Here is a 13,417-nt window from a genome sequence, read left to right on the forward strand (position 1 = left end):
AAAAACAAAAATTAGCCAGGCATGATAGCAGGCACCTATAGTCCCAGCTACTGTGGAGGTTGAGGTGGGAGGATCAATTGAGTTTGCAAGGTCGAGGTGCTGGCCATGATCGCACTACTGAACCCTAGCCTGAGCGACACAGCAAGACCCTATCTCAAGAAAAGAAAAGAAGCTTGATTCACTTTAGGCTGAACTTTTTTGGCAAGAAAATCTCATAAGTGGTGTTGTGTCCTTCATATTGTATCATATCAGTAGCACATCTCTGGCTATTGAGAGATGCTAAGCTTGATTATTGGGTTACAATTGTGATAACCTGATCTCTCCATCATAATTACCCCGTTGTGACTAATAGGTAATATCTGAGGGTGATACTTGGGCACTGTGTGACTGTTCATTTCTTTATCAGCCTTTTATCTGATGGTGTTAATACTCATCGATGATCCTCATCTAAGTTATTTAATTAGGAGTTATTTAATTGTTTTTGTAATTCTGCCATTCTTTCTGCATTTATTGGCTAAAGCTGTTCTGTAAAGGGGAGCTTTCTGTCAATAACTAGGGGTTTCGGTTACCCTAAATGTTAGAAAAGCAGGAGACATGTTTACTTTTTTGCTTTAATTACTAATAGTTACCTCTAGGCATGGCAGATGAGTTTTTGCATGTATTTTATCTCTTTTTTTTATTTTTTTGAGACACGGTTTCACTTTGTCACCCATTTTGGAATGCAGTGGTGCGATTTTGGCTCCCTGCAACCTCCACCTCCCAGGCTTAAGCAATTCTCCCACTTCAACCACCCGAGTAGCTGGGACTACAGGCATGTGTTGCCACCACACCCAGCTAATTTTTGAATTTTTAGTAGAAACAGGGTCTCCTAGGCCAGGCATGGTGGCTCACACCTGTAATCTCAGCACTTTGGGAGGCCGAGGCGGGCGGATCACAAGGTCAGGAGATCGAGACCATCCTGGCTAACATGGTGCAACCCCATCTCTACTAAAAATACAAAAAATTAGCCAGGCGTGGTGGTAGGCGCCTGTGGTCCTAGCTACTTGGGAGGCTGAGACAGGAGAATGGCGTCAACCCGGGAGGCGGAGCTTGCAGTGAGCCGAGATGGCGCCACTGCACTCCAGCCTGAGTGACAGAGCGAGACTCTGTCTCAAAGGAAAAGAAAAGAAACAGGGTCTCACCGTGTTGCCTAGGCTGGTCTTAAACTCCTGAGCTCAAGCAATCCACCCACCTCAGCCTCCCATAGTGTTAGGATTACTGGTGTGAGCCCACCACTCCTGGCCTGCATGTATTTTAAAAATAGATTAGCTAGGCTGGGCATGATGGCTCACGCCTGTAATCCCAGCACTTTGGGAGGCCAAGGCAGGCGGATCATGAGGTCAGGAGTTCAAGACCAGCCTGGCCAAAATGGTGAAATCCCGACTCTACTAAAAATACAAAAAATTAGCTGAGCATGGTGGCAGGCGCCTGTAATCCCAGCTACCCTGGAGGGTGAGGCAGGAGAATCGCTTGAACCCAGGAGGCAGAGGTTGCGGTGAGCCGAGATCACGCCATTGCACTCCAGCCTGGGCAACAGGGTGAGACTCCGTCTCAAAAAAAAAAAAAAAGAAAAGAAAAAGAAAAGATTAGCTAATATTTTATTGAGGGTTTTTTGTATATGTACTAATGAATGAAATTTGCCTTTGATTCTTATACTGTCCATGTTCATTGGTCATCATGGTTATGGTTTTAAAATAAATTGGTCAGTTTTTGCTTTTGTTATTTTGTAGAATAATTTATAAAAGATGCCTGTTTCTTAAAAGCTCGTTAGATTTCCATTTTAAAACTGCCTTGATTATAACTTTTTTCTACAGAGAGTAGAGAGCAGGGGTTATTCATCATTTGGAGAGTGTGTGTGTGTGTGTGTGTGTGTGGGTGTGGGTGTGGGTGTGTGGCGGCGGGCGGGGGTGCAGTTTAGAGAAGGGTCTCAGTCTGTGGCCGAGACTGGAGTGCAGTGGTGTGATCTCAGTTCACTGTAGCTTCAAACTCCTGGGCTCAAGTCCTCCTGCCTCAGCCTCCTAAGTAGCTGGGACTACAGTCAGGTATCACCATGCCTGGCTAGTTTAAAAAAATTTTTTTTGTATAGATGGGGTCTCGCTATGTTACCCAGGCTGGTTTCAAGCTCCTGGCCTCAAGTGATCCTCCCGCCTTGGCCTCCCTAACTGCTGAAGTTTTTTTTAATGGTTATAATCTCTTCAGATTTTCTATTTCTTCTTATGTCTGTTTTTTTCTCCCCAAAACAGTAAACATTTATTATCTCTTACAGTTTCTGCTGGTCAAGAATTTGGTAGCAGCTTAGCTAGGTGGTTCTGGCTCAGGTTCTCTCATTGGGTCAAAGTCAAGATTTCAGTTAGAGCTTTAGTGATCTGAAGTCTTGACTGAGGCTCGAGGACTTGCTTTCATGGTGGTTCATTCACATGGCTGGCAAGTTGGTGTTGGTTGCTAGTGGGACAGCTGAGTTCCCATCCTCGTGGGCCAGTCCACAGATCTACTTGAGTATCCTTGTAGCATGTTAGCTGGGTTCTCCCAGAGTGAGCAATCCAAGAGGAAAAAGAGAGTCAGAAGAAAACTGTCCTTTTTATGACTTAGATTTGGAAGTCACAAAGCATCACCTCTGCCACATTCTGTCCATTGGAAGAGAAACACTAAGTCCAGCCCACATTCACAGAGAATTTACCCATAAATCAAAGTCACAAATTTTTGAGGGATTTTCTGAGAGATTTCAACATTTAAAAAAATTGTAGCCTTATAAGTGATGAAAGGCATTTTAATAGAGTTTTAAGCAGGATAGTGTCTTAAATGGGTCACTAAACCAAACTACTGTAGAGACTAAAAACTGGCTTGTTTAATCGTAACTATAATCAGCTTTCAATTATCCTAGTTGTTTTTTTTTTGTTTTTTTGTTTTTTTGTTTTTTTTTGAGACGGAGTCTTGCTGTGTCAGCCAGGCTGGAGTACAGTGGCGTGATCTTGGCTCACTACAAGCTTCACCCCCTGGGTTCCCGCCATTCTCCTGCCTCAGCATCCAAAGTAGCTGGAGCTACAGGCGCCTGCCACCACGCCCGGCTAATTTTTTGTATTTTTAGTAGAGATGGGGTTTCACCGTGTTAGCCAGGATGGTCTCGATCTCCTGACCTCGTGATCCGCCTGCCTCGGCCTCCCAAAGTGCTGGGATTACAGGTGTGAGCCACTGTGCCCGGCCAATTATCCTAGTTTTATAGCCTGTCTTAGGTGACTCTGATTTTTGAGAGTTGACTCTGAGAAAAGTTGGTTAAAATAAAAAATATGTCTTGATAAACCATTTGTAGCCAATAACAAACTGATTTTATCTTAATGGATTAGAACTCAAAAACAAGCTTTTTGCTGGGGTAAATATTGTAGTATTAGTATTGTATTTTTATATTCATCTCAAATGGGCATTTTTAGACTATAAACTTTAAAAGAGATCATTCATTCCCCTGCTATTTTTCTTTCTTTTGGAGTCGGAGTCTTGCTCTCTCTCCCGGGCTGGAGTGCAGTGGCACGATCTCTACCTCCCAGGTTCAAGCGATTCCCCTGCCTCAGCCACCTGAGTAGCTGGGATTACAGACATCTGCCACCAAGCCCAGCTAATTTTTGTATTTTTGGTAGAGACGGGGTTTCACCATGTTGGCCGGGCTAGTCTCGAACTCCTGACCTCAAGTGATCCGCCCGCCTGGTCCTCCCAAAGTGCTGGGATTACAGGCCTGAGCCACTGTGCCCAGCCCCTTGCTGTTTTTCTTTATGCCAACTTTTTTGTTTGTTTGTTTATGAGTGTAGATATGAGAGAGAAAGGGAGAAGGAAGAAAGATACCATTAAACCTCATACTATTAGTGTAATGTTATTACTAAATTAAGCCATGGAGAGATAATTTAGTAAGTAGCTACTTTTTAAAATAAAAATGTCCCTAGTGAACATGATTGGCTATAGAAAGATTTTGAAGAACATTTTATATGTGATTTAAACTTTGTTGAATATTTGGATTAGTTATAAGACAGTGGGGAAGGTAGCGTATTTTATCTCCAGTCATTTTATAAATAGATTATTAATAAAAAATTTTTTACAGAATATATTATCGGCATAATTTTCAACATAGGTTTTTCTCAGTGGGGCGGAATAGTATCTTCCTCTTGATTAAATATTAGCTTATCTATTGTAAACTATTTGACTTCAGAGTTTTTAGCTGTCAGTAATTAAGAGTGGAGACTCAATTCTGGTCAAGATAGAACATTGTAGGGAGCAGTAAATAAATATGCTTTGAAAAACAAGCCAAATGTCATTGCTTTAATTTATTTAGCTTATGATATCTATTTGAAATTTTCAGTAATGTGAAGATATGTGAGATTGTGTTTATCAAAGCAGCATGAGCTGATTAACAATTGAATTACCAGTTTCTCCAAATGGCTATGAACAAAGGGTTGGCTGTTCCTTCCCAGAAAAGGTTAACACTGTATTTAGATTTAAGAATTTAAGTTTTCAAGTTAGATCTACATCTTTTCCTTTCTTTGAGGTCCTTATTTCTAAATAATGTTTCCCTTTCTTGTTGGCAGATTTACCATTATAATGGAACCTGTGAAGGGTTAAAGGCTTTCTGAAGATCTCATTACCGTTAGAAAATTAGGCTAAGTGCATTTCATAATCCTTAAAACATATGCCTACAAGTCCAGTATTTATTTGTAATTTGGCCTGAAAAATACAGGATACGGATGAAGGCCATGGCTTCCAAACCTTTTATGACAGTAAACCACAGTAAAACATCTATTTTGTATCATGACTTAGGATGGATACTTGTTTTTCTTTTCAATATAGAATGTACTCCTTGAGTACTTATTAAATATTTTTAAAGCATAGAAGTATAAAAACACTGGGTTTATTTTAAAAAATCAATCTATTGTTTTCCTAAAGTGGATTTTTTTTTTCCTACTAAAAACAATTGGTTTAAAGAAAAAAGAGATACAGCTAATCAAACCTTTATAACTTTTCTTTGCTGGTAGTTTTTTTTTTTTTTTTTTTAAACAGAGTCTCACTCTGTTGTTCAGGTTGGAGTACAGTGGCACAAACTGCAGCTTCTACCTCCAGGCTCAAGCAATACTTTCACCTCAGCCTCCCAAGTAGCTTGGACTACAGGTTCACACTACCATAGCCATCTAATTTTTTTGTTTTTGTAGAGATGAGGACTCACCCATCTCTACAGGCTGGGTGTGTAGGCTGGTATCAAACTCCTGGCTTTAAGCGATCCTCCTGCCTTGACCTTCCAAGATGCTGGGATTACAGGCATGAGTCACTGTCCCTGCCTACTGATAGATTCTTAATTATTTGGTAACTTGATGACTTTTTGTTAGAGATTCTTGAGAGCAAGGAGAATATATTACTTACATTTTTACCTCTGGTGCCATCACAGGCTAGACACCTAAATTTTTGTTCCATTATTACTAGGTCATATGTCTTGCCACCTGGTAAGGGCGAATTAAAGCCATTCTGCTTTAGGACAACAACAAAATCGTATTGTTTAATTATTTTTTGAGACAGCGCCTCACTCTGTTACCCAGGCTGGAATACTGTGGTGCAACCATGGCTCACTGCAGCCTTGACCTCCTGGGCTCAAACAATCCTCCCACCTCAGCCTCCTGAGTAGCTGGGACTACAGCCATGTGCCACCATGCCCAGCTGATTTTTTGTAGAGACAGAGTCTTGTTATGCTGGCCAGGCTTGTCTCAAATTTCTAGGATCAAGGAATCCTTTTGCCTCAGTCCCCCAAAGTGCTGAGATTATAGGCATGACACATCACACCCGGGCTAAAATGTTATTTTCACTTATTAATTTCTTTTTTTTTTTTAATGTAATGCTCTGAATCACATTGACAAGGAGAATAAAGGAAATGAAACTCTTATGAGAGATTAGTAGAGGATATTTAAACCTCATTATGAAGAGAAGGAGCAAGGGGAAGGGAGAAATTAATATTTCAGAGAGTTAAGGTTTAAAGTAACATCTTTCAGAAGGTCAAAAAAAAAAAGTAAGGTATGAAAAATAGGTAGTTATTTAAATTTTAATATTCCAGGCTAAGGACACTTGTGTCCAGAAGGGGGCATTATTGTAATGGGGGCTATGTTTGAGTCCTGAGTATCATTGATGACCTTAGCAGAGACTTCACAACTTTGGGTTCCACGCATCCCAAAAGCTCACTCCTTCCATTTCACAGTCTTCTACCAACACTCCCATTCCCTACATTCACCTTCCTTAGCTGTCTACCTTTTCCAGGTCTTTCTTGCTGATAGAAACCCCTTCTTGCCAGAGGCTTTCTTCTACTTGAAAAATAATTCAGCTACGTGCCATCCTTTGCCCTTGAGACTTCTGTGTAGTTCTGAGTGGTTGACCCAGACTTAATGCTAATTCTAAATCTAGGTGCATTCCCAGGTCCTTTGTGGTCTAAAAATATTCTAGTTGTTTCTTCACAGGCCAGAAGCCAGCAGTGTTAATTTTATATCCTTGGAAGGCCAAGGTCTAAGTTGGCAGGAAAGGCTTTCTTGATTGCCTTTTTGTCCTGGATAGTTAAAGAGGTACAGTCTTTTTCACATTACTTACATGATCAGTGACTGCCATGGTTTAGCTTTTTTTTTTCTTCTGTGACAGTTGTCAAAGAAGAGAATAGGTATCTGTGCTCTAAACTTCTAAGAAGCTGAAATTCATTAACATATTCACCTATGTTTATATTAATTCCTTTATTTTATACCATTTAAAGCCTGTTTTAGGCTGTTTTGTATGCAGAACTGTGGAGTAAAGGTAATCTGATTGAATCACTGTTCTTACTAAGCAGATCATATCTCAGATACTTGGCAAAAATTAATTAGTAATGGTTTATGTTATTTTCAAGGCTGATTAGACTTACAAACCATCCTTAAAAATGAATTCCAGAAGTGAGTCTTTTACATTTGAGAACCTATGAGTTGATTAGTGTTTCTGTTTTGTTTTTGCCTCCCGAATGCATGCATTCATTTGTTCTCAGGGGTTTATTGAAGTCTGGGAATATAGTGGTATTATTTGCCTTCTTGCATAATTCTAGTATTCTTTGATTTTTCTAGATTAATTGGGTTAAAATGTAGCAGTCACCAAATAACACTATCATTCCCCTTTTTTAAAAATTAACATTCCTCCTTTTGTAATGATAGTAATTTTTTTCTAGGATTGTCCCTTCTGTGGTATACATTATTTATTATTGCAAAATGTAGCTGTGGCTCAGATAATAGCTAAGAGTCCTTTATAGAGTCTTTTCCATCATTTGGCTTGAAACTATATTTGGGAGAAAGAAGATAGTTCTGGGATGGAGATATTTATATAATTACAAATTTGAAGTCACTGATTTATTTTGCCTTTGGCTAAGAAACTGTGATAATGTGGTAGCATCACCCTTTTGATTTATTTTTTATTTCTGAAACTTTTATTTCAGAACTGGCTGTTAATGTATCTATTTATCTGTATAATTAGTATTTAGCCTGTTTCTGTAAAGAATTTTGATTAACATTTTTTAAAAATGTAGTCTTTAACCAAGTAAAATACTGTTGAACTTGTTCAGTGGAGTCATTGATATTTGAAATCATCAGAAAGGGGGAAAAGCATGTTAAACTGAAAAAGAATTCTCTAGTTCATCACAAATAGATTGATGGGAATTTTACTAATTTTCCTCCAACCTCTGATATGTACACTTGGAAAAATTGTTTTTCTGAGTATGAAATTAGGTATGTAATTTAAAGCATACAAAATTTCTTCTTTAAAAATCTTGAAAACATTGTGGTGCCTCACTGTAATAAACATTTATTTGTGTTTACAGCACAGTAGGCAAACAACTGTTAAGTATTACTCTATTCCTATATCAGTTGGGACTTAGACTAGGGGAAGCCTCACAGTGAAAGATGGACAAAAAGATGAAGAAATGTAACCTAAGATAAATTAAGGGACGTCAGTATTCTTCTACTTTAGATGAAAATCATTTTTAGCTACTTTGAATTATACTTACAGCACCTAGCACAGTGCCACCTGCATGTAAACTATAGGAAGCTATCTGGTCTTATAGTTGTTTCTGACAGATTTAATCACAATATTAGAAACGTTGATTATGTTTTTATAGTCCTTTGAAATGTAAGCAGTTAGCCACTGTATCTTAGGAAAGAAATATTCTAGTTGTGATTTTTTTTTCTTCTAATCTTATTGGTGTCAATTAGAATTTACCATTGAAAAAATAAGGATGATCAGTTTTATACTTATGTTTAAGATGTGAGCCATCATAATATATTATATGTTTTGATAGATTACCAAACCCACTGTTTTTACTGCAGCGTGTATAAACATTTAGACATAATTTTAAGGTTCAATGAATGTGACTATCCTAAAAAAACACAGACTTTTAATTAAATACTTATTTCTTTAGTTCCTATATAACTAGGAACTTGCCTTCTTTTCAGTAGGCTGTTAAAAGAAGGGCTTTCAGCTCAACTTAAACTGTATTAGTCACTTAATATCATACACTGAAAAATTATTTTGAAAAGATACTTGGGATTGGGGACATTTATGATAAAATTTAACCAGAAGATGGCAGTGATGATCCTCCTATACTCCCTGCAACGGTAATCAAAAAGTTTTACAAATGTCATAGCATGAAATGTGCACGTTCAGCTGTTGTTATATAATGTTAAAAGTTGAGGATCTAGGGGAAAGCACTTGCTGTTTATTTTATATACTATGAAAAATGTGTATTTTTCTATAAGAAGGGATTAAGAATATTTTGGGTGTCTGTATCTTTGTCTGTACACTTCAGTTTTTTCTGAATACTGGGGTAAGGAAGTTCCCATAAGTCTTGCCTTGTTTATTTGCATGCATCACTTTATGTTATGCATAATGTCTAAAAGGCATGCTGTTTTATGGCCTGTTTGCATTTTTCACCCAAATTGCTGGAAACTAATGAATATTTTAAAGGAGCCATTCCTTTAGCTGCAGTCATTTCTCTAAATTGACATGTTTTTTGGCAGGGGAGGCAGTGAAATCATTTTAAACATTACTTTTTGAAAGAAAAAATTAATAGACCAAAGTTAATATTTTAAAATAAATCTTGAGAAACCAGAGATTAAATAACTTAATGAAACATATTTCAGAGTTGAATGTTGGCAGCAATTGTAAATAATATTTATAATCTGGTGATATTAAAAGTGAAAAGTTACAAGGGGGAGAAGGAATGCTCTCCTTTGAAAATTAGTGGCCACATTTGGTGATGGATGAGATGAAGATGCATCCTTCCATAATCTTGCCTTTTTAAAAAAATTATAAAGCTCAAATGCATTTTGCCAGAAAAATTGCATGAATCTTCAGCATGCATTGTTAACTTTTTGTCTTTTCCCCTTTCTTTCTGCTGTTCATTTTCATTCATATATTTTTGATTTTTGGTTTGCCATTGTTTTTTTCTCTTTTGTTAATTACTTCATTAAATTATTTTTGAAACGTCATAAGCTGAGCAACCTCTCCGTGTAGTAACAGCGGATACCTGTCTATTTCACTATTTAGTCCCTCCTCCTATGTCTCCATCCTCCAAATCTGTGAGCACTCCAAGTGAAGCTGGAAGCCAAGACTCTGGAGATGGCGCTGTGGGATCTAGGTACAGTAATTTTCCTTTTAATGTTTTAATGATAGAATGCATTCAGTGCCCAAATACTGTTGATACTTTAAAGGGACTCTAAATAGTTGCGTCGAGTTAGTCCTAACATTTTAAAATCTAAAATGGCATAGAAATTCTCTGTTGGACATTGGGAGGAAAAAAAGGTGTTTTTTTTTGTTTTGTTTTTTTGTTTTTTTTAAACAATATTTTAACTGTCACATTTAATTAACTTAGTACTAAATAGTCAACCGGTTTTATGCTAATTATTTTATATTAAAAATAGAGATATTAATGCATTTAGATTTTTCTGTTTAAACAAACTTTTTGTTGGTTATTACGTGAATGTTTTGGGTGTAAATAATGTAAAACCTCTCTCGTGCTTGATTCCCCAGTCAGTAATTGAAAATGTAAACAATTCTGTTAAACAGCTCAATTCTGTTCTATTAAGTCATTAGTTCTGCTAATTAAGATAGAGAATAATAATGCATAAAATGTCAAGAGTAAGGAATAACTGCTAAGGACAACATTGAGAATGTTTACTGTCAAGCATTCCTGAACTTGCATCTTCCTTGTAAAATTACATTTCGTGTTTGTTTTAGGATCCTGCATACATGTTGGGACTTGCTTTTCAAAAGTTCAGTAAGATTTCAGCTTTCTTTCAAAGATCATATTGGGAAAAGTATTACTACTTACTCCTCTTTGTCACACACACACACACACACACACACACACAAAATAGTGAGTATTAAATGGTATCGTACTTTTTGACTTCTGAAATGAAATTAAACATAGGTAGTCAAAATCCACAGCTGATTAAGAATGCTTATTTTGGGCCAGGAAGTTGCATGTCCTCACCAAGAAAATCTCTTAACACACCTTTTAATCAGACATAAGCTGTTAGAAGTTTTATGCTTTTTGTGCCTGAGTCCCTCTAGTTGAAGTTACAAACCAGTAATAAATATCTAAAAGACAGGGCAAGAAAAAAAAAGCAAGGTGTCTGGATGATCTGTAAACTCAATACTTCAATCAGCTCTTGAATAATCAGGTTATCATTAACAATTAAAAGGTACATAAAGCTTGCCAGCTTGAATTTGAGAAGTGCTTTCCAAATAGAACCAAAATTGCAAATCTAAGCTGTACTGTCTTTGGAGGTAAATGACATAACTCTTTCATTTAAGAAAAATCAAAATTTTCTTTTTAGAAATAATGTTATTACCTTATAAAATAGTATGTATTACAGAATAGAGACAATTTGTCTAGTGTAAATTCATTTTTATAGGGTTAAAATTTTTTTCATATTTTGTACTTCTATATTTTTATACAAATACGTCATTATTCCTTTATTTTTTATTTTTTTTTTGCAGACAGGGTCTCTGTCACCCAGACTGGAGTGCAGTGGCACAGTCTTGGCTCACTGCAACCTCTGCCTCCTGGGCTCAAACGATCTTCCCACATCAGCCTCCCGAGTAGCTGGGACTGCAGGCACGCGCCACCATGCCTGCCTAATTTTTGTATTTTTTGTAGAGACAGGGTTTTGCCATATTGCCCAGGCTGGACTCGAATTCCCAGACTCAAGTGATCCACCCACCTTGGCCTCCCAAAGTGCTGGGATTATAGGCATGAGCCACTGCACCCAGCCACTATTCCTTTAGATAATTAATAATCAACTGGCATTTTTAAGTGAAAGCATTTTTTTTCCCTTCTACAACATTACCATAGTAAAAATATTTCCCAAGATAAAAAATTACTATATTTATTAAATGTCTTTATTTGATATTATACATTATTTTTATGTAGATACTATACTGTGTACATTATGACTCATTGTTCCTGATTTTGAATAGTAGATTTTAATTCAGTGTCAGCAAGTTAGCTTTCAAAAGTACTTTGACACTTAAGTTTTTTAAATTAATGTGAATTAAAACATGTCCCCATGAGTTTTATGGACAACCCAGAGATTATTAGAGACCTTTTAGAATATTGTAAATTAATACAGGGAGTAATAATGGTAAGAAAAATATTTATTCATGTATAGAACAAATATTCATTAAGTTACCGACTTTATTAAATACTATGGTTTACCGCAGAAGATAAAACATTCATGGTCCTTGCTTTCATAGAATTTACATTGTAGTGATTACATCATTAATTTAAAGATACTGTTGACTTTATTGAAAAGCCGTAAGGGCAGTGTGCTAACCTATGTTTAGTGTGAAGCATAGTTTTTTTTAATGATAAATTGTAAAACACAAAAGCAAATAATTAATATTTTTTAAAGTATTTGTTCTTGTTAGATAATGAATACAAAATTGGTTTCTTGTGAGTTTAATGGAGAGAAAAATCCTCTTTTTGAGTGAGGTGACCTTATATCTTTCTTTTTTTCTTTGAGATGGCGTTTCCTTCTTGTTGCCCAGGCTGGAGTGCAGTGGCACGATCTTGGCTCACTGCAACCTCCGCCTCCCAGGTTCAAGCGATTCTCCTGCCTCAGCCTCCCAAGTAACTGGGATTACAAGCATGCACCACCGCGCCCAGCTAATTTTGTATTTTTAGTAAAGACAGGGTTTCACCATGTTGGCCAGGCTGGTCTCGAACTCTTGACCTCAGGTGATCCACCCACCTCAACCTCCCAAAGTGCTGGGGTTGCAGGCTTGAGCCACTGCACCCAGCCACATCTTTTTAACCTTAATATGTACATTGTCTCCTTTGAGAGCAAGACTCACTTGGAAACATTAATTTTCAAGAGGGCTGAGTTATATTCATTTTTATGTATACACACACACACACACACACACACACAAAATAATAGAAAATGATGAATTCTACTAAATCATATCCAGCTTTCATAGAGGTAATTAATATTGTGATGGTGATATTGGCAGTGAAATAATGGATTTCTAAATATGTGACATTTAAAAAGAGTGCCCAGGTCTGAGAATGAAACCTAATGAACTCATATTGAGGAAACACGATGTTAATGTAAGAATAAAGACAATTAGAAGAAATATAATAGGAAAATACATGAAGACGTGTGAGATGTGTGCATGCACCTGTACGTGCAACTTCAGTTGGCCAAGAAGGTCTAAGATTAGTACACTCGGAGTAGGAATAGAGAAGACATTATAAAATATGCTGTCTAAAAATGTTTGAATCACTTTAAGTGCCAAGAATTTCTGTTGGGACTGGTGGTAATTTATGAATAAATATAAAAGGTCGTGAGAAATGATCTCTCTCTAACTTTGCAGATTAGGAAGCTGCATTACATTTGTTATCTCAAAAATTTAGGAACAGTTATTCAGTGGGGTAATCCAGGCCTCTTCCTTTTTTCCTTTTTTTTTTTTTTTTTCTTTTTTGAGTCAGAGTCTTGCTCTGTTGTCCGGGCTGGGGTGCAATGGCGTGATCTTGGCTCACTTCAATCTCTGCCTCCTGGGTTCAAGCAATTCTCCTGCCTCAGTCTCCCCAGTAGCTGGGATTGCAGGTGTGTGTCACCATACCCAGCTACTTTTTTTTTTTTTTTTTAATACTTTTAAGTTCTAGGGTACATGTGCACAATGTGCAGGTTTGTTACATATGTATACTTGTGCCATGTTGGTGTGCTGCACTCATTAACTCGTCATTTACATTAGGTATGTCTCCTAATGCTATCCCTCCCTCCTCCCCCTACCCCATGACAGGTCCCGGTGTGTGATGTTCTCCTTCCTATGTCCAAGTGTTCTCATTGTT

General features: G+C 37.2%; 1 protein-coding gene across 2 annotated transcripts in view; it reads left to right on the forward strand.

Moving 5' to 3' along the window:
* DYNC1I2 (dynein cytoplasmic 1 intermediate chain 2) overlaps nt 1-13,417 on the forward strand; it is a gene marked incomplete at its 5' end in the record, with an annotated part of 60,850 nt that overhangs the window by 10,168 nt on the left and 37,265 nt on the right. For both annotated transcript variants that reach the window (NM_001133616.1, NM_001135354.1), the window contains 2 exon segments: nt 8,867-8,884; nt 9,607-9,697. In NM_001133616.1, coding sequence (NP_001127088.1) covers nt 8,867-8,884; nt 9,607-9,697 — 109 coding nt within the window.

The sequence above is a fragment of the Pongo abelii genome, chromosome 11, assembly GCF_028885655.2.
Source record: "Pongo abelii isolate AG06213 chromosome 11, NHGRI_mPonAbe1-v2.0_pri, whole genome shotgun sequence".
NCBI lineage: Eukaryota > Metazoa > Chordata > Mammalia > Primates > Hominidae > Pongo > Pongo abelii.